The following is a 26,881-nucleotide window of genomic DNA, read 5'->3' as shown; positions in this document are numbered from 1 at the left end:
TGGGAAGGCGGGATGAAGGCGTTGATGATCAGCGCACGCCTCATAGGACATGTATACGGAGTCTGTTTTGCCGGAAGAGCAAACGGGTTCCGAGATATTATGGCGAATTGGCGACCAGGCCGTACCCTATCGGGAACTTCCTGAACGGAGTGAGGGCTCCTAGTAGACGACCATGATCGAAACAATGGAGCTCACACGGCCTGTGAAAAAACCTGTCCGTTTCCGGGCGACGCACAAAGCCTCGCCTTGAAAAATAACTTCTTGGCCTGATTTTTTCCTATCTTCATGACCGACGCGCCATCTCTCTGAAAAAAAATCTCCAGAAATGTCGAGTCGCTCTTAGATTGCTCCGCATTCCTTTATTGTTGAGCCGATAATTGACAGGACCCCTTCGTTAATCTCCGCGTTATCTCCTCTACAACACGACGTTAAGTTTTGCGACGCAGCGTCTAAAATAAGAAAACGTATAAAGGATACGTACGAGACCCTGAAATCTACTCGAGTTGGCTGACTAAACTGCTCCACACTCCTTCGTCGTTCAGCCGATAAAAACGGGGACTCGACCGGGAGCTGCTGCGTTATTTCCTTTACAAATGGAACCAATCTCAGCGGCACAGCATCTAAAAAAAAAACGAACGAAAGATTAGTGCGGACACCCCTGAAATCGCCACGCCATCAGCGCCATCTCTGGGGTAAAGTCTCAGAAAAAGTGTCGGTGAATCCACCGGTCGTTGTAGAAGGGTAGGGGTGCCTGTATCAGGGGGTTGGGAAATGCGAGTTTTGATAGAATCCCTATCGGGAAATTGAATTCCTATTACAGCAATCGTCAGGAGTTTTTAAAAACCCCTTGGAAATACCCCAAATCCTTTTAAGTTTATTACATGTTTTATTTGCATTGTTGTACCAAGAGTTTACCTAGTTAAGAAGTAACCATGTTATATAAACTGTCCTTTACTTTCATATTTTGAATAATGCATATGTTGACTTTTAAATACTATTTTTAGTTTGAAATTTAATATCAGATATGGGCATGGAGTCCGCAGATACCAGTCCGCAGTTTATCCTGTCCGGTCCGCACTTTCAATCGATCCATGCACGAAACGGTCCGCATTTTATCCCTAAGTCCACGAAAAATCTGTCAAAAAATTCTGGGCCAGTCCGCAGGTGAAAGTCCGCAGTTTCTCCTGTCCGCAGTCCGCGGTCCGCGTCCGCATTTTATTCTGGCCCTATCATCTCATCTAGAATCTCATCTAGACAGAATCCCTATCGGGAAACAGCTGAACTTCCTACTGTCAACGTAAAAACTGAAAAGCGAACAGAAAACAAAAGCATCGCATTAAAGAAAAAGGCAGACGTTTGGGAAAAAAAGGATTTTCATTTTCAACGAACACATTTGAAAAAGGAACGAAAATGTCGGACGGTTCAGCTTTCCAGAGTGCTCCCCAATCCAAACATTTCAAATCAATTAGACGTCCTATGTTTACGCCTGGAACATTTGATGGAAAAATTGCATTCATTACTGGTGGAGGTACTGGGCTGGGAAGATGTGTTGCGCTGTACCTGAGTACTCTAGGAGCACAGGTCGCCATCGCAAGTCGAAAACTTCCAGGTAGTTATTAATTGAAATAGCCAAAAAAAATTTAATTTTTGATCTTGAATTATATAGTTCTTCAGAAAACTGCTGAGGAAATCTCAAATTCCTCTGGCAACAGAGTTCTTCCTATACAACTAGATATTAGGGATCCTGCTTCAGTCAAACAAGCAGTGGATACCTGCCAAAATGAGTTTGGACTTCCAAATATTATAATAAACAATGCTGCTGGAAACTTTGTATCTCCAACTGAAAGACTATCAACAAATGCTTGGAAAACAATCATTGACATTGTGCTGAATGGTACAGCTAATGTAACTCTTGATATTGGAAAAAGACTGATACAAGCAGGGAAAGGGGCTGTATTTTTGGCTGTTACCACTCCATATACTACACATGGTTCAGGCTTTGTTTGCCCAAGTGCATCAGCAAAGGTAAAGTAAATGTTTAAAATGGGCAACTTGTTAATTACAATAAAATTTTCTCTGTTTAGGCTGGAGTAGAAGCCATGAGCAAATCTTTAGCTGCTGAATGGGGTAGATATGGAATGAGAGTAAGTAAACATAAGCAATTTACTAAAGCAATTGCCACCAGACTTATATCTATTCATTTGCAGTTTAATTGCTTATCCCCTGGACCTTTTGAAACTGAAGGAGCTTTCAGCCGTTTGGATCCGACTGGTCAGTTTCGTTCCGCGCTGAAGGATCAAATACCTGTGGGGCGAATGGGGGATATAGAAGAAGTGGCAAACTTGGCCTTGTATATGACGAGTGATTTTTCCAATTGGCTGAATGGAGCTGTAATTCAACTAGATGGAGGAAAGCTTCCTTTTACAGCCGGCGATTTTAATGCTTTAACACAAGTAGAAGAAGAACAATGGAATTTGATGGAGAAGATTATTCGAGGTGCTAATGAAAAATCGAAGTCTAAGTTGTAATTTTAACTTACGAGTTTCAGTAGAAATTTGTTGTTGCTCGATATTATTATGATCCACTTTATCGTCAGAAAGCATATAGCCTTAAAGTATGCCGGCAATAAATCTGAAATATTTTTCTTACGAGGCTACATTAGTGTAGCTAATTAAATACAGAGAGCTAAGTTAGACAAACTCTAAATTCGTTCATTCTTAAAATTAAGTTTATCAACCCAACCCTGAAAATTTAGTGAAAATGAAAGGCAAAAATTGGACACCCAGAAGGCCAGTAGCACGCGTCATATACGTATGGTCTGATGGTTACGTAAATTCGCCATTAACTCCACTAAAAAATGTGAACAGAGAATACGTTACCAAAAAGCGAAAAATATGAACAATAAAGCCGATATCACCGGTCATGAAATATGGAAGTTTGCAGTTAAAATTAACAGTTACTTACTTATGTTTTTCAGTCTTTTAATGACATAATAAATTTGTCCGTGTATTAGCTATTGAGCTGAAAATGTTTATTATTCTCTTTTAAAAACGAGAACACGGCGCCCTACACGTCCCTGGTCCATGTCCGCGTGAAAGAAATTACGAATAAGGTGGAAGCCGTTGGAATCGAGATGTGATGAAATACTATCGAGCAAAGCATCAAAAATGACAACGTATTTCGCAAGTGCCCAAGATGGATTGTCGACCAACCACTTGCTTGGATTCTCGTAGAATCTGTCGGCTTCGTCAATATAATGCTTTAGGTGCTGTAAATTTGGTGGACAGGTCAGGAACTGCAGGGATGCGTTAACATGTAGATGGCTAGTAGGAAAAAAATGTTAAGAGAGAAAAGTAAATTGTGAGAATCAACAAAGATACTGGATATGATCCTTTTGAGCTTGTAGGCCTTTTGAATAAACTGATAACTACCAGGTAATAAAATTATTAATTTAGTACCTGTACAGTGGCGTAGAATGACATGGCATTAAATACAAAACTTTATCCTCTGGATTGACGAATAATCCGATAAAATTGGTTGCGTCCAACACACCACGTTGATGCCTTACGCTTAAATACCACATCAAAGAAATATTCCAAGTACAAAACAGTACAAGAAAAGTTTTCCGCCACCTATTCCACGAAAATATTTTGCCTTTCATGATCCAAACATATCAAAATCATTTTAATGGTTACTTTAAAGTTTGTAGTTTAATCGCTGCCAAAAAATTAAGAAGCGGAATTATTGGAGTTAGGAATCTAATCTCTTTATGACCCACGAAACTAAAAAAAAATACGAATTAGATATCTACATCAAGTAAATTAATGAGGTAAAATACCTGTGACACAAAATGTAAAGAAGAGCAGAGAGTTGAACTGTAATGACTTTGCTTCCAATGAAGTTTGACGTTTTTTTATTACTAAATGTGAACACTAAAGGGATGAGGGTCGGGCCCATTAATGAAGGCAGGGCATTTGTAAAATACCAGTGCCATGAATGTTCACCATAAAACTGGGATAGGTCATTCACTACATTGAACAGTAAGAACTGAACCGGTACAAGAACCAGTTTTCCATACCACCATGAGTCTAGGCCAAGTACAGTACCTAGAACTAATGAACTAGAAGAAGCAGATTGTTTAGGAATATGGTATATCAGCTTTGTATGCAAGAAACACAAATTTACCATTTAAGCACAACCTTAAGAAAAGTTTTAGAAAAAATCCAACGCTTTTCTTGCTGGAAGAAGTGCAATAGAAAAGGAAGCCATATGGGGGCAGATGTAGGTCGTATGTAACAAGAAATCATCACACACAGTAAAAATGAACCTGAAACACATTCTTAGGTGTTACTGCAAGCTTTTGTTGATTTCCTGAATTGTTTACCTTTACACTGGCTGAGAAAGTTTGAAATACCTAATAGGATCAAATTCATTTCAAGTGTGTTGGCCAAAGTTCGTGATGTGACATAGTACAGGAAATAGTTTCCCAGTTCCAGCAACACAAACCATGAAACTTGAGACCCATTTAGAACACTTTTGGTTTCTTTCATGAAGCTCCATTCTACCCATCCACTGAATAATGCCTGAATGACTCTGGGAACATAGATCTTGAAAATACAAAATAGTGTGTATAAGTTTACGTTACACAAGATCAAACATTAAACTTACCAATGCTTGCCGAGAATCTAAGTCCAAGTATGCCAAAATCTTATATGGAATACAAAAAACAGCAGGATAGATTATTGACCTTATCCCTTCAAACCATTCCCAAGTTAAATACCCATAGCCAAAACTTAATCTGTGAGAAACTTCAAGACTTTGCCAGTACTCGTCAGGCACGAACCAAGTTTGAACCACGAGAACTGAGCTTAACCGAGTTATTAGGAATAGACAGAGAAACTTTAGATTTCGCATCGTTTTTCAAAACTACATCGATGATCCGTAAACCAAAATGAACCATTCCTCTCACCAAAGAACGATTCAAAACTAAAGCAAACTTGGATGTTACAGAATTTGACAATTCAAAAGTAGATGTAAACACGACACCGGTAAATCGTGTAAGTGAATACGGTATTCTTGTAAATTGTGGAAAACATTGTGGAATGTTCCAGATTTTTTCCTGGACTGGCTTAAAATTCAAATGAGTCGCTAGATGGCGTAAAATTTCGAACCGCAGGAGAAGAAGGTTTTTTTTTAAAGGAGGTTTCCCGAATTCGGGAAGTGAATGAAATATATTCCTCAAAATATAAAAAAAAAAAAAAAAAATTACTAGTTCTTTCTTATGAGTAGTTCTACTACGCAGGTTTTACCCCATTTCTTCCAGCTTTCCTTATGACCTGTCACCATAACGTTGTCTCTCATCAAATCACATTGAATGCTTCCGAATAAAGCCATATTTGCAACTTTATGTTCTGGTATCACCTTTCAATGAAATGCTAGACGCTTCAAGTTTCGTATCTTCGTTTAATGGATTTTGAGCTTAAGCAATTCTGTTAACAAGCTATTTGTTTTGAAGAAAAATGTACTAGGCCTCTTACCAATCGAGTTATGAACAATAAACATTCAGTGAATTGACAAACTTTTTATTACTGTTGACCGTACTTTGTTGTATACGAAATTCTTTTTATTCTCTGTCTTCAGCTGACTATATTACAGAATGGTGAATTGAAATTCATCTTTATGCTTCCTCCTTTGCTTGTTGTCATAGGGAAGACACCGCACTGGTCTTATCCAGGCATGCTTGCCTTGTCCAAAGCAATCATTTTTATCGGAATCCAACCTTTCAGTGATCAGCAAGGTACGCAATTGCTAACACCTTTGGTGGTGTGCGTGTATAGTCGGAGACTCGGAGTTCATACCTCCGATTGCTTGCCGGGTCTTGCCTGACGTTTTATACTTGCGTACAGCGAAATATTTATGTTGTTTTTCATCCCTTACTTTCTGTGTGGGAAATATCCTTAGCTATGTATGACGCCCTCCATCCAGCATCAGGTGTTGTAGCTTTTCATGCATATTTTTTCCAACGTTATTCTGATCAACCACGCTATAGTGAAAGTCGAAGCCTAAATATATATAGAGCCCAATCCCTACTCCGGTTCCTAGTGATACACAGATGATGTCCGAAGCGCCTTGTTGCCTTATGTGGAAAAAATCCATTTACAATTCCTCCTCCGAACGTAAGCCTTCGATGGTATTGATTCACTGACCGTTGACTATCTCTTGGCGCTGGACGGGGCTGCAGTAGTTAATGGAGTTAATTTCATCATATAATATTGGATTTTTACTGAAAGTCAACTATAGCATCACGGGCATAAAAAGATCAGCCATCAATAATAATAAGGCTATAGGCTATGCATGATGGTCCATTTGTCCATGGTCCATGGTCCATTGCAATAGGTTTTACGTACATCTGCACATTTCTCTTTAGTTCAATTGGCATATTTTTTGTATTGTTTAGCTCTAGGTCACGAACGCTTTGAGGATTTTGGTGGGCAGTAGCTATAGTGTTGGGTTACCTCTTCTCGTTTCAAACGTCGTTAACTCATCGTGTAATTTTACTATGCACTGGTTGGGTTCTTAAACATGCCTTGGGAGTCCATAGTTACGAAATACAGCCTATACGACCCTGGCTTTCATTGACCAACCAGCTTTTCTTCACCAATCATTTACTCTAGTGGCTGTATTAACTTTTCTTCGACTTGAATCTTACCCGACCGGCAGGCACCATGTCTAACCGCGATACAAACTAACGTAAATATAGCAAGGAATTACATTGTCTATTGTTTAGAATGATTTATACGAAAAAAACTGATGTTATTCCCTGATATGTCAGAGAAACAGAATGCCTATCAGGTAATTTGTAAATTTTATTTAAGAGGCTTGGGCCTTGTTAAGTTAAATGCAACTCTGGTAGGCATTGCCAATCCGGTAAAAACTTTCACGGTGGTCGTGAAAGCAACCGTAATACGTAATTACCAGAATGCTGTTCCAGTGAAGCGTATTAATTCATTTAATAACTTCACTGGTATGGCAACATCAGCAAGACCCTCAATTCACCTCGCCGATCGAGATCACACAGCGAAACGAAAAATCTATGGATTAATAAACCAGCCATCTTTAAACCTTGTTGGCGAAACGTAGACTATATACAATTACAATTATTAGATACAATTAATAGATACAATTATTATCTGTTTAAAAAATCGCCTCTTTTGTGTGTAGGGTTCACCTCCAGGTTACCCGAAATCCTGCTACTGCCAGAAGATACTGACGAGACATTTGAAAAAATTACAATAAATACGTGTGTCACGCCAGTAAATCGGGGGTGGGGGGAATGCAAAACGTTTCATTTCAAGTATTTACTTATTTATTTGATTTCAACAATTGACTTATGTGGACAAATTAGCTGATGCATAACATATTGGAATTGTATGAAACTTTTCTTCGACTTTAATGAAAGAGTTTTTCTTTGCCAAAAATAAAGATATTCCGACAGTTAACGAGATCTGCCAGAAAGAATGTTTGCTCTTATACATTCCGTTTTTCGTCAAGTTTTGTGATCGTTTATAATTTTCTTGAATCTGTTGCTTAATATGCAACAATAATCCGAATCCATGATGGGTCATATATATACATTTTTAAGAAATGAGTGGCACCTTCTGATTAATTATAGTGACGGAATACATGCAGCATCTTATTCGAATAACCAGATATTAAGTCGTAGGACGAAATCAACTTACTTTCGTCAAAGAAAAAGGCAACCACTAAACGTAATTGAGATAATTGGCATAGTATAGCGGACACGAACGTTCTCATCAACACCCGAAGTATATATTGTCCACTCTCGGTAGATTGAATTGTGGAATAATTGCATTCAAACAACGGTTTTCATTTAGAATGTAGTAGCCTAGACGGTGGTACGATAACGGAGTTTTCCGGCCGTTCGTTTAGATTTATTTTCTGTTAATATAGCAGTTGCATATTCTTTCCTTTCTTGGTCTCATGATTTGGAAGATCTTTCCATTTCTATACACCTAAGTGTTGGTGATGAGAAAAAGAGTGCGCTTTCTGTTTCAACTATACTGTCGTTGACTTATTGGTTGCAAATGCCGCCGTACAATAGCTTTCATGAAGTTGCGAAATTGCTAAACAGTTACCCAAGGTTGTGTACTAATAGGAAACGGAATTTCGGAGAAACTTGTGGTCAACCATTTTCCAAGAAACTTAATAACAGAACACGACGTTTGCTTTCGATTCCCACTATTAGTGAGCTCCGTGTACTTTGTGTTCATCTATGAAGAAATATATTTTTTCCCCCCTGAAACAGGTTCCGCGCCAACTAAATGTTGTACTCACTAAAGATTTCGTGATTTTTAAAAAAAGATGTAGCGGAATTCCTTCATTATTCTTCTTTTTGTATATTAGATTTTTTAAATTATAATTGTGAAGTTAATTGGGTCTAATTTTAAAAATTTATGACGATGGATCTCGCAACAATTCTTTTTTTGCGCGAAGGTTCTATAAATGAAGACATATAGTTACTGACGAAGTCTCTTGAATATAAAAACAGGAAGGAGGGGGGGGGGGTGGCGAGGGTCAATCTAGATGTTCCATTACACCTATCTAGATCCAGTTTTTGCAACTAGGACGGGCATGTTGGGAAACTATTGCTTTGCAGACAAAATGCCAATCAGGATTTTGCGATGTTCATATTAAGTCGGATGTGAACGTTTGTTACTTAACCCAACGGCCGGTTGGACAAATTTACTGTCTGATGTATGTGGATTAGCTGAAAAAGACGTTTAAGCTGGAGAGGTAAGCTACCTAGATTTCCTGATTTTTGGAAGGTATATTAATCCATTTGTGTGTATAGTCACGAAGTTTTAAGAAAACGGATATTGTTTTTTCCGGCGCACGAAAAGGCCAAAGGTGTCGCTTATTTAGTGTACTCCAGCATATCCACAGTTTATTTATTCATTTGATCTTTTGTTAACTCGTATATTACCTTATTAAATTACTGTTCTGCAAGTATTCTTTGGATGATAAATAGCTAATAAAATGTACTACATGGCTCTGGGAGTGGTAGCGATGAGTAGGCCTATAGTACAGCTATTACAAAGGGGGCCAGCAATTAATAATTCAAAATAATCTCTGATTTAAATCCAATACCAATTGCACATGCATCCCTAAGAAGCTCAGCACAGATGTCTAGGCTATACATATGAGTAAAACCTTATAAGCTCCGTTGTATGATAAGCATCTACTGATAAAATTTTCTCGCCAAACACAGCATTGTAAATTTAAACTTGCACTTCTCCTTTGTCTAGTGTTACTTCTTCACACAAAAAAACCACATTTGAATATCGATAGGCCTATAATAAGAACGTGTTAGTCGAGGTAGTCTATACAATTTAAAACAATATTCAACCACACATATAGCAGGTTGGCTAACGTGTGTTACTTGATATATTGAAAAACAGAAGTATAGGCTACTTTATTTACATCGCCTAAACAACAATTTAAATCTCACAATTTTAGCATTGAAATCTAATTTGAAACCTTCATTGCCTGCTGCATTCCTGACGCAACCTCAAATTTCCCAAGGGCATTTCTACTGATAAACGCATAATGGGTAAAATGGAATCGACTTTAATATTACTGATATAACTGGCTAAATTTGTTTTTCTAATTTATTACCAGATAAGATTCGAAATTTGCAGAGTCCCTAAGTTGCGATTGGTTATATAGTTAACCTATAGCGCTTCCAAGGGGAGGCGGGATTACAGAGAACTCCGCCCAAAAAGTCTACTTTGCTTTTCATGGCAGATAAGCGTAAGCTCGACGACTTGTTATTGCCAAGTCTACCAGACTCCAGTTCGTTCCTTGACGTTGGTAATCGAGTCGCACGGTTTTCACGCTTGCAAGAAGATTTTTTGTTTCTTTCCTTCAACTCGGTGTGTTATCTTCGTCGTAGTGATCCTCGTTGGTACAAATTGAAAAAAATATATATATATAGCCTATATATTGCAGTAATAAATCTGCCTGTTTCTGTTGTTGATATTTTACGGTGAAATTGTTTACCAGTGGACTATAACCGTTGAAGCCGTCTGAGCAATGGATCTTACAACTCATCGACCTGATATTTCCGCGGTTCACCATTCAGGAGACAACTTTTGTGTTACAGGCGGGAATTATGTTTCTCCAAGTGTGAGCAACGCTCCCGGTCCTCGGGCAGCCAAATCCGTCTTCTCAATTCGCAGCATTGTTGAAGAGAATAAAAACGGAGTTTCTTCCTCATCGGGTGAGTCAAAGGCAGCACCTATATCAAGATTTTGTTTTCCGTTTCATGAGCTTGCAAATCATTTTCAGAACGTATTGGTATTGAAATTTTAGTGAAAAGAGTGGAAGCGGAATGATTATAGTCTAAGAACAATCGCCTTGATTGACCAGTACAACCTATTACGTCAGACGTATTTGTCAACATCATTTTGACCGAGATGATGTATCTTGCCTATATAATGTCATACATTTTAAAAAATTCCAGCATGTGGGGCAATTTCGATGGTTCATAACAAACAGTTTTTTTCCAATAACCCGGCCTTTTCACTAGTTAAATTCGTAATTTAACCGAAGCACATATTTGGCTGTGTCATTCGAAGCAATCGTATATATGTTAACTTGTGTGCCATCACACCAGCGAAAAGAAATAACTATGCCGTTAACAGTGCAATGAGTTTACTGCCATTTCTCTTCTATATTATATACCGGAGAGAAATGGCCTAAACCAGACGGCTATAATTTTATTTTACTGCTCGATACCATACATGGCAATCCAGTAGCACTAAAATAATCGTTTACTATTTTTACCACTGAAAATGAGATAGCCTACTGTTTTCCAATAAAATATTTAACGTAGGGCTTTATCGTGTTTAAATATACCCCGAATCGCGACATATAGGCCTATTGTTTAGTAATGTATGACAGGCCTATAGGATTTAACCTTTTTGTTTGCTTTGAACTAATGTTCACTACAAAAGCTATTGTATTAGGCTACCCGTTGTTCCGAACCTAATACCATCAGTCTGGATCTGTCTTCAGTTTGTTTACATCAGATACATGAGCTGGAGAAAAATTTAAGAAACTATTCCGATTTACGCAAGTTACGCTTGGTTGCCGAAACGCTAATGGCTTTATCAGTAAAAAAAAAAATGTCGCAAACCTGACGAGATAAACGTGCTGCCACGTCAATCGATGGCATTCTATGAAACATTGGCATATTTGTGCATCCGTTACGATAATCCACAGTAAAATAATATTACCTAATAAACTTCTTTGCTGCTGTAATATATAAGATATAGCTAATCACGGAATTCCTTTTCATTTACCACGTTATGTTCCAAATTGATATTATTGGTAAATAGTATACCTATAGGCCCACGGTAATAGCTCTGTGTCTTTACAGTGAGCTGTATATAAACCGGGTTAAAGTAAAATGCTTCTACGTTTTAAATTAGTGTAAAATAAAAATTCTCGTATAGCTTTATCGGCCAGAATGAAGAATTCTTATTAGCCTAATGATGATTGAAAATAAGACGTTCAGCACGGAACAGCCTTTCTTATTTTTTTAAATCAATTTAGCTGCGTTATTGTATAGCTTTTTAGAGGCAAAAGAAAGGGATAGACTATATCCTACTCTAATGCGAAGGAGAGAGGCATTTAAAAAGCCTTCGCTTATCTTCATTATATATACCACCGTTATTATAAATCAACGCAATAACGTCGGATTGCAGCTATATCCGTAAGGCTTTAGAGGCCTATTCAGATGCACAAAAGCATCAGCAATTGAATTTAATCGTCAAGGATGATGTTTAGGTGCGGCTATCATTATTGTCGCCAATTATCAGTTAAAGAATTCACCGTAAGTTATAAGTAAAAAAACACCTTTTTCATAACGTCGCTTTGTGCTTCATTTATAGTTTGCCTGACGAAATAACCGGAAACCGTATATATTTCTCATCGTAAATATCCGCAGTTAGCATATTAGGTCTTTACGCGTGGTGCATATTCCCAATTGTGACGTATATAGACTGCAAGGCAAGTAAATAAATCGCAGAGTTTGCCTTGCACCCAAATTGTAAGACATGAAAAGCAAATATCGTTCTGTGTATTACAGCAACAGCGCATAGTAGCATATACATCCGCCTGTCGGAGCAGTATAATTTGCCTTTTTATTTGTGATTAAAAAGTGACCGCAGTTTATCGTTTGGAACAAAGTAATAGCGAAAAGAATAGGTTACACCACTGTTCATTTCCCGAGGAGATCGTCAGACCAAGTGATGAGCTAAAGATGGTTTTAGAAACCACAACAACATATCATATTTGACGTTGGTGAAGTTGTAATGCTTATATACCTTTATTTTTTTCTTTCCCTTTTTCCACCTTTTCTTGACAGTGCTGCTTATTTGGTATGTTGGCTTATTTCTCATGAAAGAAAAGACCAATCATCGTCTGGCATCTTAATAACAATCCTCGCGTCACATTGCCCCAACTGTTCCTAATAGTTCAATAAACAAGGCATGGAGCCCACCTTTTTCCTGCTCTAATAACCTGCCCCCACGTTACCACCCACCAACTCGACTTTTTTTTTTTTGCTATCGGTCATGCCATGGCTGAAACATGTTAGACATTGAAATAAACCTACCCTCGCTGCATCGGCTGTTGTTAAGGGGGGGCACACGAGTGTCTCATGCGATCTGCTCATACGTTTTTTTGTAATGATGGCTCTATACAGCGATAGCCCGTTTTCTTTTTCTGGCTGTTACATTTAATAGATGTATACGCCTTTTTTTTTACCTCAAAGTTTTGTTTAATAGTTGACTTAGCATTATACTATTACAAATGGGTATAGCCTACCAATGATGGCCGCATATGTAGGAAACAATCCTCCTACAAACGGAATGTAGAAATTTCTTTGTGTTCTGCGTGCTTTGTACTTTGGTGCTATTGTATAGTGTAGCTATAGCTATCAAGAGAGTGATGGCCATATATATCCTTATACAAGCAGAAGCCACAAGTCTTGTTGTCCACTCTTCTTTTAACAAACAAGAACAAGTGGAAGAACATAATCTTTAAAAAAAAAGGAATAGCTTTACGCGCTGCTACACTCGACGAGGTGTTTTGTCAAACGAACGCGGTTCCCTCGTTGGAAAGATTTTTATTTCACCTTTTTTTTTCTCTCTTAAAAAAAGGGGAGGGAGTCGCCATTTTTTTTTTTTTGGACCGCTAATATTATGGCAATCAACAGTAGCCAAGACACAGTTAAAATAAAATACATCGTATAGGCTATGTGTTATCGACGTTGACGACTTCGGATAAAAAGCATCAATTTCCTTGATATTGTGTGAAGTCACTTTGGAGTAGCAAATGGAAAGCTATATAAGATGAAATGTAACCATTATGCTAATATCACTTTGGGAGAAAAGGGTTTCGATTAACTTTTTTAAGTCTACAGATGTTGTTTTAGTGTGTGTTCGTTTGCCGTTTTCAATTCGGCCAGAGGAGCCAATGGGAAAAAAAAAGATTAATATCCCGTCACCAGTCTGTTTTCACGTTTGTTTTTTTGTGTGTGTGAGCGCTTCGGGCAATATATTTAAAAGCAGATATACGCAATGGAGAGTGAGTATATCTCTTTCACAAATCAAGCCAGCAAGATTGCATTCATTCGAAAGTAACTATTTAAAAAAAAAACTTATGGTAATTGGGAGCCCATTAAGGAAGCAGATGGATTAAGGCATTGAGCTCACGAATTGAATTTGTGAAGATTCCTTTGACCACCCGATATGTGGTCACGTTATATAAGAAAAAAAAATGGGGGAGGGAGTGGGGGGAGGAGGGCACATGATTACGTCATTTTAGTGGTTTTGAATATGGGAGAAAAAAAAAGCTACAATGACTCGTCTAAATCAAATAGATAAACTCCCTCGATCCATTTGAGTGATGAACTCCTCACCCATCTGAAACTGAACGCCAATGGTCTGTGGGCCCACAGAGGGCAAAAAAGAAAAAAAAGGCTGCAGCCTAAGGGTCGAAAGAAAAAGCTAAAGGAATTCAATGCAGGAGCCGATAGTCGAAATAATGGGTGGTCTATTACCATCAAAATCGAAGAAAAATCCACGACAGGTTTCTGTCAGTGCGATGACCGATGCATAAAAATCATCGAGCCATTCTCTCCATGTTTCTCATATCAGCATTTCAAAATAATAGGTTAAGTTTTCCCTTTTCTTTTGGGTGTATATATACCTTTAAGCCTGCTGTACGCCCACCTTCCTATATACCGTGTATATACATCCCTTCTCCCATAGACCTCTAATATATACTGTCTACCGATAAAGAAAATGTCTCGGAATCACCAACGCTTGTGTCATCGGAAGTCCTTTTTTTATTTTTTGTTTTGTTCTCTATATCTAGTGATTGTATGCCAGTAAACCTCTCAAAAAAATGTCAAGCATTATTGTATAACCGTCTCAAAGCAGCCAGGTATAATATTTTATTATCTATGTCTAATCGTGTTGGTCTGATGACCAAGCAATTGTCTCTGTCGGCCTCAAATGTGCTGCAATGGAGCCTGCGCATTTCTAGTAGCCTCCGTCATTTTTAAATCGTCGTTCATGTAATATTTTCATTCATTTTAATTTATAGCTATTATAGGTCTATACTTGAAGCAAAATAGAAAATCGTAAAAAAAAAGAAAAGAAAAGGAAATGGTCCCGTCAATGAACTTGATGAATATTACAATGGAAATGTTCACTCCCCTGGTCCCTAAAACAGATCGTGAATTTCTTTCAATCGATGTCGAAAAGCAATTGCTCTTTCAGTTTACCGTGCTGTCGGCATTTGTGCTCCTTTTGCTGACTCATTCCAAGTTTTCACTGTTAGCTATAGGGCCATCAAGTATCAGTTGTTTCGGAAGCCAAAGCAGCAGGCGACTATTTTTTTTTTTTTGTTGGCCTGTTGGCTACTCAACAGGGAGGCCAATGAATCAGTGCTGCTGAAGAAGAGGCCTTGCCCTTGTAAGTTATTATTATATATATCTGGTCGATTGTTATTCATTTTTCTATATATTAATTCCTTTGGCTTGCAGATCTGTATGGTCTGACCTCTTGTATATATGGCCACAGTTGGCATCAAAGCAAATCAGCTTTCCTTGTTATGTATATCATCAGCTGCGTTCTATAGGGCAGGTAGAAGACGTAGCGAGCGATTGTGTTTTTGATCTATGACTGTGGCCTTGTTCAACATTCATGTAATATAGAGTTTAAAAAAAACAAAAAACAAAAGGCAAGTGCGAGAGCTACAGAAGTCTCTCGTCAGCGGATGTGGCGAAGGGATTCAGAAAAAAGAAGAAGAAAAAAAAAAGCTGTACGAGTAAACAATAGACATGGGATGCTTATTATGTATTCTGACTATAGTTATATGAACGAGCGGTAGACAAAGTCCCTGCTAATTAGCTGATTTCTTTATATGTGAGCAATTAACGGCCGGACGTTTACGTTTTATGTTCTACGGCTGAAAGCCACTCGCAAGTTCCATTCCATTCTATTTACATTTTTTTTTTTCTGTTTTTTTTTTTTTTTTTTTGTTAATTGGTGAGGGGGGAGGAGAAAGAGCGAGGAAGTTTGTGCGTCGACTCAGAAAAATGAACGGTATACCGCTTTAACAGTCGACCCATTCATCCTCAACGTTGAGCCCATTAAAAGGGAGTTAATTTCAGCAGAGTTAGCTGTCAAAACTGTCACACAATGATGATTTGTTGGCACATCTTTTTTTCAACAACCACCTGAACAACCATACAACAATGAGATGCAGTCACGATATATAAATACAGGGGAAAAAAAAGCAAACGGCGACACTCTGAATACCTCTGTTCCAGTCGATGTATATTTATACAATTGATACTTTTTTTTTTGTTTTTTTTTCGTTAACAAACGCCTTTTGATGAATTTATTTCCCGAAAAAGCAAAGTTAAATTATTCATTGGACGACGGGCGTTGCTTCCCTTGTCGATGCCTACCTTTTTTTTTTCTAATGAAACTGATGAGTAATTTCATTCATGCATTCAGATTTTTATCTTCAACGTGTCGGCTCGTTAACTCCCTCAAAGAGCTCGTTGCCGCTTCAGCCCAACTAGTGTATAACATTGGAAAGTTGAATATATTTGTGCATCGATAACGGATCGAAACGAGCGCACTTTCAGAAGCCTATTTCAGTCAGATCAAATTTCAGCTGTGCCAAAGAATTGTATATGGTATAGTCTATATGCAATTGCGGCATGTAATACACAGCACATCCACTTTAGATTTTAAAAAAAGCTTTACATGTGTCCCTTATTCCAAGTGGGTTTAGTATTTAGAAAATTCTATAATTTGTTGTAAATTTTAATCGCATTTTTTTGCTTCTTATTTAACAGGTAAATATAAAACAAAAAAAGTTAAGACTACACAATTTGCATATCAAAAAAAAAAAAAAAAGAGAAAGAGTTTCCGGATTTAGAGCCAATTGTTGGTGTGCATTTTAAATTTGATTTCTTTTTTCTGTTGTGTTTAATTTATCGGGAATTTCAATCCGACGGGCAAGTCAATTGCTGCACGACGCATACTTTCCAATCTTTTGTTGTTGCGGTATCAATGAACCCTTAGGCCTAACTAATTACATTGAAATGGATTTTATAATATCCGTCGTATAGCCCTTTTACATATCCTATATACAGCGAGAACAATCGCCAGAAATCTTTGGAAAAGAGTTGCCGCTATCAGCCGATGACCGAGCGTATATATATACATACATACTATTAAAATAATGCCTTGTCTCTCGTTGCTTTTTCGGGCCTCTATAAAAATTGACGTGATGTGATTGCCTCTCTTTCCAAATGTCTATTTGATGTGGTTATCATGTCATTGGAGTCGCTTGCCGAACTTGCTGACAGATATCTAAACGACAGACTGGCTATTTGTAATCTAGGCAAACTGCACGCTCAACACGGTACATCACTAAAAACCCAACGATTACGTATATATTACCAATGAAGAATAACAGAGCTAACCAAAATGGGGGGCGTTTAGAGCCGATATACCTTTTGTTTTTGGAATTTTCCTTTTTTTCACGATTCACTAGCTAATCAACATTCTACTATGGAAACAAACAAGATTACTAAACGACTTGATTTGCTAACGACCAAGTCCAATCCTTTTGTTATTTTTATATATCTATAAGTACGTTTCCAAGGTTAGTTCTTTTGAATAAGTTGATCTGTGTGCGTATAACGATTCAACTAAATGGCCAACAGGCATTCTTTCGTGCGCCAACCATATTGCGAATGATATTTTTACAATTTAAGAGTTTCAAACAACAACAACAACAACAACAAAAAGTTTGGAAGAAAACACTTTGGCTCATAATACGACACACCCAATCTGCTGCACACGAAACACGTCAACCCATAATTTGTGTGTTTGCTTTTCCACTTAGTTTATTTTATTTTTTATAACCGGCTGGCAAAACCTTAGATGTATTCATCGCCGTTTTGTGCTCTTAAAAAAAAAAATATTTTTTTTGTGTGTGTGTTGAAATGTTTTGGCTTATTAAGGAAAAGGCTGTGTTAAAAAAAACAACTCACGTTATACGAAGATTTATGAATCAAGAGTTGCTCTATTCATTTTTGTGTTGGTTTCCAGGGTACTTTATTTTATGTGTTTTTCTTTGTTTGTTTTTGTTTTTTTTTTACAAACCAGGCCTTTGTTTAGGAAGATGCCCCATATCTATACCGTAACTAATGCGTACAATTGTTGATATATGCTGTTGTCATTACTAAATTTCCTTGAAAAAGTGTTAACCGACATGAATAGTGAATATGGCTTCAAAGAAGGGGGGGGAAGCAATGTTCGGATAACACGGAAATTCCCAAATAGCTTGCTTTGCGTTCGAGAGGAAAAGAAAAAAAAGCTGTAGGAAATAATAACCGACTAATTACCCTATTGACATGGAAAGGGCTAGGCACAGCACGCACTAAACGCAGCAGTCATATTTTCCATTGAAAGCCACCATTTAGCCTTTCTCTCTTAAAGAAAGAAAGAAAAGAAAGAAAAAATACTGAATTATACCTAGTAGGTCGATGATTCTCAACTGCCAGGGAAAAAGAAAAAAAAACAAAAATGGGGAGGAGCCCGCCATGAAGTAGCTCTCCAGTCTGGACAGTGCTATGGAAGGGTCCAAAAGGCGAGACTAACATCCCTTGCGGCGTGATTCCTCTGCAGAAGAGAGCAAACTGATGGCGTCCAAGCCGAGGGCTTGTATCGTGTTTGTTATTGTGGCTCGACAAAAAGTTATGACTTTTCCTTCAGTCCAGCCCCTTAAGTAAGCTATTTTTAACCGGGTAATTATGAAACATGCGGCGAGTGAATGGAAAACGAACAAAAATTCTTTCAATCACTGCCAAATATCATGCCAAGTATTAGTGGTGAGGCTTATACGGTCGCCAATGAACGACCCTTTGCTATATATATAGTCTCTTAATAACTATACTTTTCGTTAGTTCTTTGACTATATAGCCTATAGTGAAACATCACATTTGAGAACCCAAAAATAAAAGAATTAAAAGGGGGATAATGAATAAACAGTGGAACTGTTCGCTTTGATGGGTTCGCACTGTAAAAACAAAAAGACTGGACCCGATGGTTATCTTTTCAAGTCAGCTGCACTTCAGAGTATTTACACCTTTATGTAAATGGACGGCCATTGTTTATAGTGATGCGCATGTTCACCCCCTTTTCCCTTTAGCTTCTCAGAGGCCATTCCTTTTTTTTATGTTTTAAATCGCGTTGAAATTCATACCTGTTTTATTTGCTGTTAGTTTTGTCAGGGTGATTGTATCTAAAGTGGAAATATATAGTAGAGCTTCGCATTGTATAGGGAAACAGCATAAATAATTTAGAAAACAAACAAAAAATGTCAAGCGAATAAAAGACTTTTCGGTTATTGCGCAAAAGGTGATCGTTCCAAAACATCAAAGAATCTTGTGTAAATACTGAGATTTGATGAGAGCCAATTCTCCTGGAAAGAAGGTTATATAGTTACAATAGCATAACATTTCAGCCCGCGAAATACCAAGAATCGCCCGATGTTCTTTCCCCCCTTTCTTTCCATCATTAACTGCTCACCGTTGTCTGCAATTGACTTACTCAGCAAACTAGAGCTTTCAATCGCAAATCGTTGCCACCGTCCGATAAGCTTGAGATCCGCTTCTAAAACAACTATATATACGGTACACAAAAGAAGAAGAAGAAGAAGAAGAAGAAGAAAGAAAATGCGACAATCAATTGAATCAACGTAGTTCAGTGAGGCTATTCAAACTTGATAATATTTGGAGAACGTTTAACCGAAGAGTATCAAATTCTCGGTAAAAACCCTATGCCGGAAAGAAGATGAAAAATTAAGAGCCAACACCCACAGCAATAATGAAATACCGTAGCTTCCAAAACATCAAATTTAGAGCGAAAAAAGGAAAAAAACAAAAAAAAGGAAAAAGTTCAAAGACGATTGAATGGAAGAGCCAACAAACAGATTGGCCACAATAGATGTAATCAAGTTAAAGGATTGTGCGTCTTCGTCCAACAAAGAGGCAGATGGACAAAGCACTTCTGTGTTTCGTCCTTAATGCAACAATAATTGCTGAGTAATTGGCTTTAGGTTCTTTTCTTATATAAAAGCGGCCAAGATTCCAGGAGGGGGCTTTTTATTTCGTATTATTATTTTATATATTTTTTTTTTGAAAAATTCCCTCCTGCTTAAGTTGCACCTGCTCTTTGAAAAGGCGGTCCTTTTTTTCAACGGCGACGACAACAACAGAAATTCGTTAACAATCGAAACTATTATGTGGTTCGCCGCCGATAGAATGAAAATACACACGCATAGGCTATCTCGCAAACAGGTGTCTCTTACAGCATCTTTGTTGTGTTCTTACGAATTGACGACGTTTAATAAAAAATGAAATAAATAAAAAAAAAGGCCTATGAAAAGGATTATGAAATCAACGGAAGCCATCGAGTACGTTTAAAACATAGGCATTTAAAAACAAAAAACACGGGGCATGTTGATGGTCATCGCTTTAATAGGATTGTAGAAAAACGCCTCCCAAGAAGGAAGGCCAACACCTGACGAGTTTATAAAAGCGATTCATTTTTCGAAAATGATTTTTTTTTTTAAATGTATATTCTTGTAGGAATGAATGGAAATCAAATCATTAGTGAGGTGTCGTGGAGAGCAGGCCAATAACAATGACGTAATCATATCAAAGAAGAATTTGTACAGTATAGGTCTATACAGGTTTGAAAAAAGAGTTGAGTTTGCATATACAGTAGGCTATGTAGAGAGGGAACGGCTTGGTTTTTAAGGTTTAGTGACCAACGAAGGAAAGGGTTGCGAAACGAATTTCACCGGTCCTACCTACTTTCATCGACCTTGGATTTGATTTTTGTCAACCGTTTTTATGTTTGTTTTTTTTTTGCTGGCTTTACCTCCGTTCCTTTTTACCGCAATTCGAGGCAGACATCAGTTCCGTTTTGTCATTGTGTCGCTGACCGTCGACAGTAGCACACTTCATACATCTCTTTGCCTCCCGCTTTCTTTGTGCAAGTCTTTTAAAAAAAAAGGGGGGTTCTTAAACGCCTCTATTATTTTTTTACCAAATACTTAAGCATTTGTCGTCGTAAGATTTTGTCACTTACTTTTTTCGTAATAGCCCGAAATAGAAAAAAAAAAAGACATTTGTTGGATTTCCGCCGCTCGTGTGTATATAGTTTTCTTGTTACAAAAAAAAAAAGAAAGAAAGAAAAATAGAGGGGGGAGGAGGGGAGTTTAACATGGAAAACAATCATCAACTCGGCAGTCCCCAATAAGTGTTAGTGCCTGGCTGGCTCCTGCGAAGGCAAGCTGAACGCAACCAATCGACAATCAGCTCGAGTTTTGGAAGCTCCGCCCGTTTTAGTCTTGTGGGCTTATCTCGTTCGAACGGGCAACCTTTGCAAGCTTTTCAGGTGAGCTTCAGTCCGTCTTGGTATCTCGCCACCGTCAGATAGGCATTTGTTTTCGAAGCTCTGTGAGAGGCAAACCTTCTCGACAATTGAAACGTGAACGATTTCCGATTGATTTTTATTATTATTATTATTTTTTTAAATTCTACATTTACTCCCGTTCGTGTTCTCTCTCAAGTTGGTTCTACGTTGAATATCAGCAAGTTTCGTGAAACAGGTATTTAGATTGAATGCATTAATAAGATTGATTGTGTGTGTTTCTATTCAAAAAATGGGCCTAGGCCTAATCCCAACTATTTATTATATACTATTCGAAATGTGACGTTGTGTGTCGAACAGAATGTAAAGGGCCTAATGTGTATTCTACAATACGATCAAGAAAAAAAAAATGTGTCGGGGATTTGCAAGGAATATTTCAAAAAGCGGCATCTACTTAAACCATTTTGGGTTTATTTTTACGTGCAACGTGGTAACCATTCGAATGAGAGATATACCGGGTTAGCGATTAGTATGCCACGTGCCTTTGCTTTATTGTCATTTTGCGGTCTGCTTCATCGTTAATGTTGACGTGAGAAAGAAAGTTTTGGCAAACAGCGAGCCTATAATCAAGTTGCATGCGCTTTATTAGCACCTCATTTTCAAGGTAAAATGAAAGTAGGTTATTCGAAAGAACAAGAGAAGAACAAAAATTGAAGCTGAAAAGTGATTTATTGCTTAACAAATGTGTTAAGTTGTTTAGTTTTTTTTTTTTCTCTTTCAGTCGGGGGAAGGAAAAAGAAAAAAGGCTTCTTGTGTCGGTCGGTGCCATCGTCATGGGCGATAGTATCAAAGAGCTAAGGCTAAAGCGGCCCATCAAAAGTGGGGGCCATCAGTCCGTCACCTATCAGCATGTCGCCTTGAATGGATGTGGCGCCACAGATATTGATTCCTCCTCTCCTCATCGGCCCACATTAATCTTCCACGGCCGTTGCCTCTTCACCCCCCCGTGTTTCTCTTTCTTTATTTTTTGTGGGGTCATTTTGTTTGATTAGACGGCTCTTTGAGTTACTCTTTTACGTTTTACAAACCCTTTTAGTTTGTATACCGATCTTCGTCTTTTAAATGTCATTTCTCGTTGTGTTAGCGGTTTGTGGACATACTTTTAAGGGCTGTAAAGGCGGATGATCTTGACGTATAATATGCAAATTTTATGTAAATTTTTTTTTAAATTTTTTTAAATGTTTAGGTTTGAGTGACGAAGGCTGCGAAAGGCCATTTTTAGCCGGTTCGTCAAGAAACATGGGAATTTACGACAAATCAGCACCAACTTCCATGGAAGATTCTGCCGTACGAGCTGAATCAGTTCCTGATTTTCGATTGCGTGACGATATGTCGGGAGTTTCGGGGCTCATCGGCAAGGCTCATCATTCTTCGACCAGCTACGGCCGGATACATCAGTCTTTGCAATCGGAAGAGTCGAGGAACAATTCCGGCAAGCGAAACATTTCCTCCGATGTCACCAGCGACGATCTGAATAGCACGGCGTCCAACGAAGACGTCAACGACGCTGATCACGAATCACGCAAAGGAGGATTGGGCCACGGGGATGGCGATGGCGATGGTGAAGCGGCCGGAAGTGACGGCGATCATCCGGATGAGTTTACACCTAAGCGGAAGCAGAGACGCTACCGTACCACTTTTACTAGCTATCAATTAGAGGAACTTGAAAAGGCCTTTTCTCGCACTCATTATCCGGATGTATTCACAAGGTATGCAAATTTAATATTATTATTTTATTTTTTTTTTTTTTTCGTTTTTGTTATTTCCGCCTTTCTCTTTTTACACAAATGGCAGTTGGCATTGTCCATCCGGTCGTGTTTGCGTGTCAATTATCATGTCAATCTATCGTCTATATATAAATGGGAAATTCGATCACTTGACTCTTTGACGCTGGCTAATAAGTGGCAATCAAACATGACCATTAACAGAATTACTGGTCTCGACGTATGTAAAAAAAAGGGTTACCTAATCATTTTTTTTTCGTGTTACAGGGAAGAACTAGCGATGAAGATTGGGCTCACCGAAGCTAGAATTCAGGTAAGAAAAGCCTGTTTTTATTTTCCTATTGTCTCTCTTTACATATTTTTTTTTTATCTACATGTAACCATCGCCATTGCGTTATCCCTAATGTAAAATGTACTTTCAAAAAAAAAAGTCGATGTTTACGTTATGTACGCTTGCTTTCTCAATCTGACGTGCAGCTGCTTTAATATCGAATAACAAGATACGGATTTTTTTTTTTTTTTCATTTTCACGATCATCTTGATTTTTAGTTCTTTTTTTCCCTTTCTTTAATGCTAAGACAATAACAACAACAAAAAAAGACGAAAGAAAAACTTTGATTGACTTTCGGAATGTTCTAAGGGCTTTACGTCGCGATCCGCCTAATAATTGGTCCAGCATGATCAGCAACTTTTTGTTTTTCCGGTTTTATCAAAAGGCGCGGTTTAAAACACAGCGGTCATGGTTGGAGTGATTTTTTGGTTTTTTGTTTTTTAAATTCTAGGACCAATTTGTTCACTTTAAACGAAAGGGAGTAATCAAATAGAAGAGATAAATAGAATAGCTCTCTTGCGGTATAGCCTCCTGCGCACGCATTCCAATTTGATTGTTTTTAACGAGCCAAACACGACTCTTATCTAACCGGGGTTCCAATGAACTCGGAAGACAACTATGCGATGTATATAGTGTTTGATCTAATTCATGTCGACTCTCGTAGATAATTTCCTGAACAACTTCTTCGTGTGTGCGTATAAGAATTCTGTATCTATAAATCCACCAGCTGTTCAAGAGAGCCTCATATGCCCACTGATTAACAAATTCATAAACGTTTTTCTTTATAGGCTATCAAAAAATCATTTTTAAAATTAACATATTCAAAAATCTGATTTAGGTTTGGTTTCAAAATCGGCGCGCGAAATGGAGGAAACAGGAGAAAGTGGGGCCACAGGGTCATCCTTACAGTCCGTACGGCGGCGCAGCTAGCGGAGCTGGAGGAGCCAATGGAATGCCAACTTTGCATAATCACCATCACTCTCATCAACTCGGCACCGGTGTCTCGGCTTCTGGCTCCAACGGCGGAAGCAGTTCTTTACCTCTTCCGGTTTCGCTTGGCGGGCCGCATCCATTCCCGGTTCATCTCGGCTCGAATCATCCGTACATGCCGCGCAAATCGTTGGATTTCTTAACTCGTCTACCCAATTTGCCGACCTCACCGATGGTGCACGGCCTTCCGGTAACGATGGCTAATTTGCACGGCCTGTCCGGTATGCCTCCGGGCTATTTATCCCCCGGCATCGGTTCCCCGTTTTTCGGATCGGCGCTTCATGGCTACCGCCATCCGCTGGTGAATTCGGTTTACAGCCAACCCAACCCATCGATGGCGGCCCACTCGTTCCAGGCCCTTTTGGCTTCGCTTTCCAATCAAAGACCAAAACTAGCCACCGAATTGTGTCCCAACGATTACCAATCGCTGCTGTGCAGACTGTCAACACTCCATCAGTCAACGTCGCCAACTGGTTTGACATCGTTGGCTTCACCTCCGTCTCACCACCCGGTTTCTCTTCAGCAGGTAATTTTTATTTTTTCATTTTGATTTTCATTTGACTTTTTGCACGTGGGAAAATTAAGAAATGAAGTCGGAACGTTGTCAACATTGCAAACTCGCAGTTGTGATGTTTGTTAAGTGATTAAATATTTGGATTGTCAGCAAACACATCGCGCTTGATGGAGACAAACTAGTCTGACATAATTTATCGCTTGAGATGATCAAGGTATTCACTTGTTTTTCTTTGTCTCGAAACAGCCACAGGTTGCGCAAGCGGGTGCGGCGCCTTCCGTTAGCCCTTCGAGCGCTGCCGCCAGTAGCTGCTCTCCTGTTCCTCAGAGTATCAGCGCTTGTGGCAACAGTAACAGCAGCAGTGGCGGCAACGTCGAATTGCCGCCAGCAGCCAGTTCTCCCCTGGGTGGCGAACTGGATCGCAGGGCTTCCAGTATAGCCGCTTTGCGTCTCAAAGCCCGGGAGCACGAACTCCGCATCGAGATGATGCGGAAGAACGGCACAGACTTGCTCAGCTGAAGACACACACACACAATTTATTTTTTATTTTTTTCTGGGGGGGGGGGAGCATTTTGAAAATCGCCTTTTTGACACGAGCTACGCATCGCCTAAAGCCATTTGCTCACAGTTGCATTTTTTTCATTTAATCTTTCCATTAAAGTATTTCTTTTTTATTTTTGAAATATTATAATTAGCTCAAAACCTTAAAAAAAAAAAAAAAAAAATCTACGCTTTTTGGTTTATCTATTTTTATAATTTTTTTCGTGTCCCTTTTTCTTGTGTGTGTGTTTCTTTCAATTGAAACTATAATTTTGTGTTCGATTGCGTGTCTCCTACCGATTTCCGCGTGTTCTTCCTGTACAGTGGACTTTATAGAAAAGAAAATCTCGTTGTGTCTCCTTTCCCGATTTTCGTAATCAGAAGGCGAGTTATTAACGGTTGAACCTTATTTCACATGAATATTAGAATTAGAATCGCTGCAGCGCTTTCCTCTAATTTTTTTTTTCTCTTCAAAGTTTGTCATCGTCTCGTTTCCTGCTCGCCACTCATGTTCCTTTTGATAAACGTTTTTCTCAATACATTTTGTTTTGTTTTTTTCCTTTTCTCGAAAGTGAACGGTAAATGGCCACTCTGTTGATTGCCTTGATTAAAGAAAAAAAAAAGTTCGATGTGCTACGCTTTAAAAAAGAGACGGAGCATATCGACACCGGTGCGTACTGGCGTTTGTTCGGCCATATTCATTTTTTTTTGAGTGACGCAAAAGGGGTTGATGGAATGACTAGGCGTCATCTCCCCCTTCCCCACACACACAAAAACATTTTAAGGATTCAATTGATTTATTTTATTTCAGAATTGTTTTCGTTTTGCTTTATGTCTGCGCGTGTGTTTCTTTGGTTTGTTTTCGCTGACAAGTAATCGAGTTGTATTTTATGCATCTTGGGTCGTCGCCGTCGTTCGATTATTTGAACGAGGAAATGCAATTATGAAATAACAAGGATGGGAAGTCTGCGCGCAGAGAAGATCTGATATAGGATGGGGCAGACTTGAGTGAAGAGCTGAGTGAAGAGACGAAAAAGTACGGCGCGCTGCTGGCCTCCGAGAAAGTCTGTTTGTCTGCATCACTGCATGAAATAAAAGGCCGCAGATGCGTGCACTTGTCGGCGAGGATGTGTCTGCTGATGCTGTAGCCAAAGTCCGGTTTCGGTCGTTTCACCTTATCAAAAAAGAAGTCTGGCATTATATGGAAGCGGCGCCATTGCCATCTCTTTTTTTTGTGTGTGTGTGTGTGTGTTTGTGTGTGTGGTTGTTCTCTTTCTTTCTGTTATCCTCTCCTTTCCGTTTCTATTCGACTTTTTGTTTTGTTTTATCTATTTCTTTCTTTCTTTCTTTCTTTTTTTCGCCTTTTTTTTGTTGTCAGCTTTTACGCTTGTCTTTGCTTTTATTATTTATATTGCTCCTCTTTGTCTACCTTTCTTTCGCGCAGTGACTTCCTTGTATATATACCGTGTTGTCACCAACTCGTTTTATTCTCACATTGTTTTTATCCCTGCAAAGTAAAGAGTTGTCCAGTTTGCAATCGAATTCGGCAATTCAGCACGACAGATTCCAGCAGTATTCATTATCGTTCACCTCCGCCTAATAAGAACGTTTGCAGTTCCATACCAAAGTTGAAGCCAGACACGGGCAGTCCAATGTTGCG

General features: G+C 38.6%; 3 protein-coding genes across 7 annotated transcripts; 2 read left to right on the top strand and 1 right to left on the bottom strand.

Moving 5' to 3' along the window:
• Nucleotides 1-1,248: 1,248 nt before the first annotated feature.
• LOC116917892 (2,4-dienoyl-CoA reductase [(3E)-enoyl-CoA-producing], mitochondrial) lies at nt 1,249-2,699 on the top strand. The gene is made up of 4 exons (XM_032923494.2): nt 1,249-1,609; nt 1,667-2,025; nt 2,085-2,144; nt 2,208-2,699. The coding sequence occupies exons 1-4, from the start codon at nt 1,411-1,413 to the stop codon at nt 2,526-2,528; spliced, it is 939 nt and encodes a 312-aa protein (XP_032779385.1). The 5' UTR covers nt 1,249-1,410; the 3' UTR covers nt 2,529-2,699.
• Nucleotides 2,700-3,014: 315 nt separating this feature from the next.
• On the bottom strand, nt 3,015-5,067 carry LOC116917891 (GPI mannosyltransferase 3). The gene is made up of 7 exons (XM_032923493.2): nt 4,669-5,067; nt 4,385-4,607; nt 4,186-4,327; nt 3,839-4,120; nt 3,696-3,782; nt 3,459-3,632; nt 3,015-3,323 (listed from the first exon to the last, which is right to left on the bottom strand). Exons 1-7 carry the CDS (start codon nt 4,912-4,914, stop codon nt 3,035-3,037), a joined length of 1,443 nt encoding a protein of 480 aa, XP_032779384.2. The 5' UTR covers nt 4,915-5,067; the 3' UTR covers nt 3,015-3,034.
• A 4,804-nt stretch (nt 5,068-9,871) lies between these two features.
• On the top strand, nt 9,872-25,777 carry LOC116918038 (homeobox protein aristaless). Of its 5 annotated transcripts, none has more exons than XM_032923696.2 (6): nt 20,628-21,086; nt 21,284-21,300; nt 22,309-22,831; nt 23,114-23,159; nt 24,016-24,693; nt 24,928-25,777. In XM_032923696.2, the coding sequence occupies exons 3-6, from the start codon at nt 22,362-22,364 to the stop codon at nt 25,198-25,200; spliced, it is 1,467 nt and encodes a 488-aa protein (XP_032779587.2). In that variant the 5' UTR covers nt 20,628-21,086; nt 21,284-21,300; nt 22,309-22,361; the 3' UTR covers nt 25,201-25,777. The 5 variants fall into 5 exon arrangements, with proteins under 5 accessions (XP_032779584.2, XP_032779587.2, XP_045024761.1 ...); XM_045168826.1 differs by having other exon boundaries at nt 21,262-21,300; XM_032923693.2 differs by lacking the exons at nt 20,628-21,086; nt 21,284-21,300 and adding an exon at nt 9,872-10,300.
• The last annotated feature ends 1,104 nt before the right edge of the window (nt 25,778-26,881 follow it).

The sequence above is a fragment of the Daphnia magna genome, linkage group LG2 (assembly GCF_020631705.1).
Source record: "Daphnia magna isolate NIES linkage group LG2, ASM2063170v1.1, whole genome shotgun sequence".
Lineage (NCBI taxonomy): Eukaryota > Metazoa > Arthropoda > Branchiopoda > Diplostraca > Daphniidae > Daphnia > Daphnia magna.
The sequence above is the reverse complement of the archived record's forward strand: the minus strand, read 5'-3'. Positions and strand labels throughout refer to the sequence as shown.

Coding starts and splice junctions, on each gene's coding strand:
- LOC116917892 (XM_032923494.2), top strand. CDS start 1,411: ATGTCGGACGGTTCAGCTTTCCAGAGTGCTCCCCAATCCAAACATTTC. Junction 1,610..1,666: donor CGCAAGTCGAAAACTTCCAG/GTAGTTATTAAT, acceptor TGAATTATATAG/TTCTTCAGAAAACTGCTGAG. Junction 2,026..2,084: donor GCCCAAGTGCATCAGCAAAG/GTAAAGTAAATG, acceptor TTCTCTGTTTAG/GCTGGAGTAGAAGCCATGAG.
- LOC116917891 (XM_032923493.2), bottom strand. CDS start 4,914: ATGCGAAATCTAAAGTTTCTCTGTCTATTCCTAATAACTCGGTTAAGC. Junction 4,608..4,668: donor TAGATTCTCGGCAAGCATTG/GTAAGTTTAATG, acceptor TGTATTTTCAAG/ATCTATGTTCCCAGAGTCAT. Junction 3,783..3,838: donor CTTTACATTTTGTGTCACAG/GTATTTTACCTC, acceptor ATTTTTTTTTAG/TTTCGTGGGTCATAAAGAGA.
- LOC116918038 (XM_032923693.2), top strand. CDS start 10,114: ATGGATCTTACAACTCATCGACCTGATATTTCCGCGGTTCACCATTCA. Junction 22,832..23,113: donor TATCCGGATGTATTCACAAG/GTATGCAAATTT, acceptor TTCGTGTTACAG/GGAAGAACTAGCGATGAAGA. Junction 24,694..24,927: donor ACCCGGTTTCTCTTCAGCAG/GTAATTTTTATT, acceptor GTCTCGAAACAG/CCACAGGTTGCGCAAGCGGG.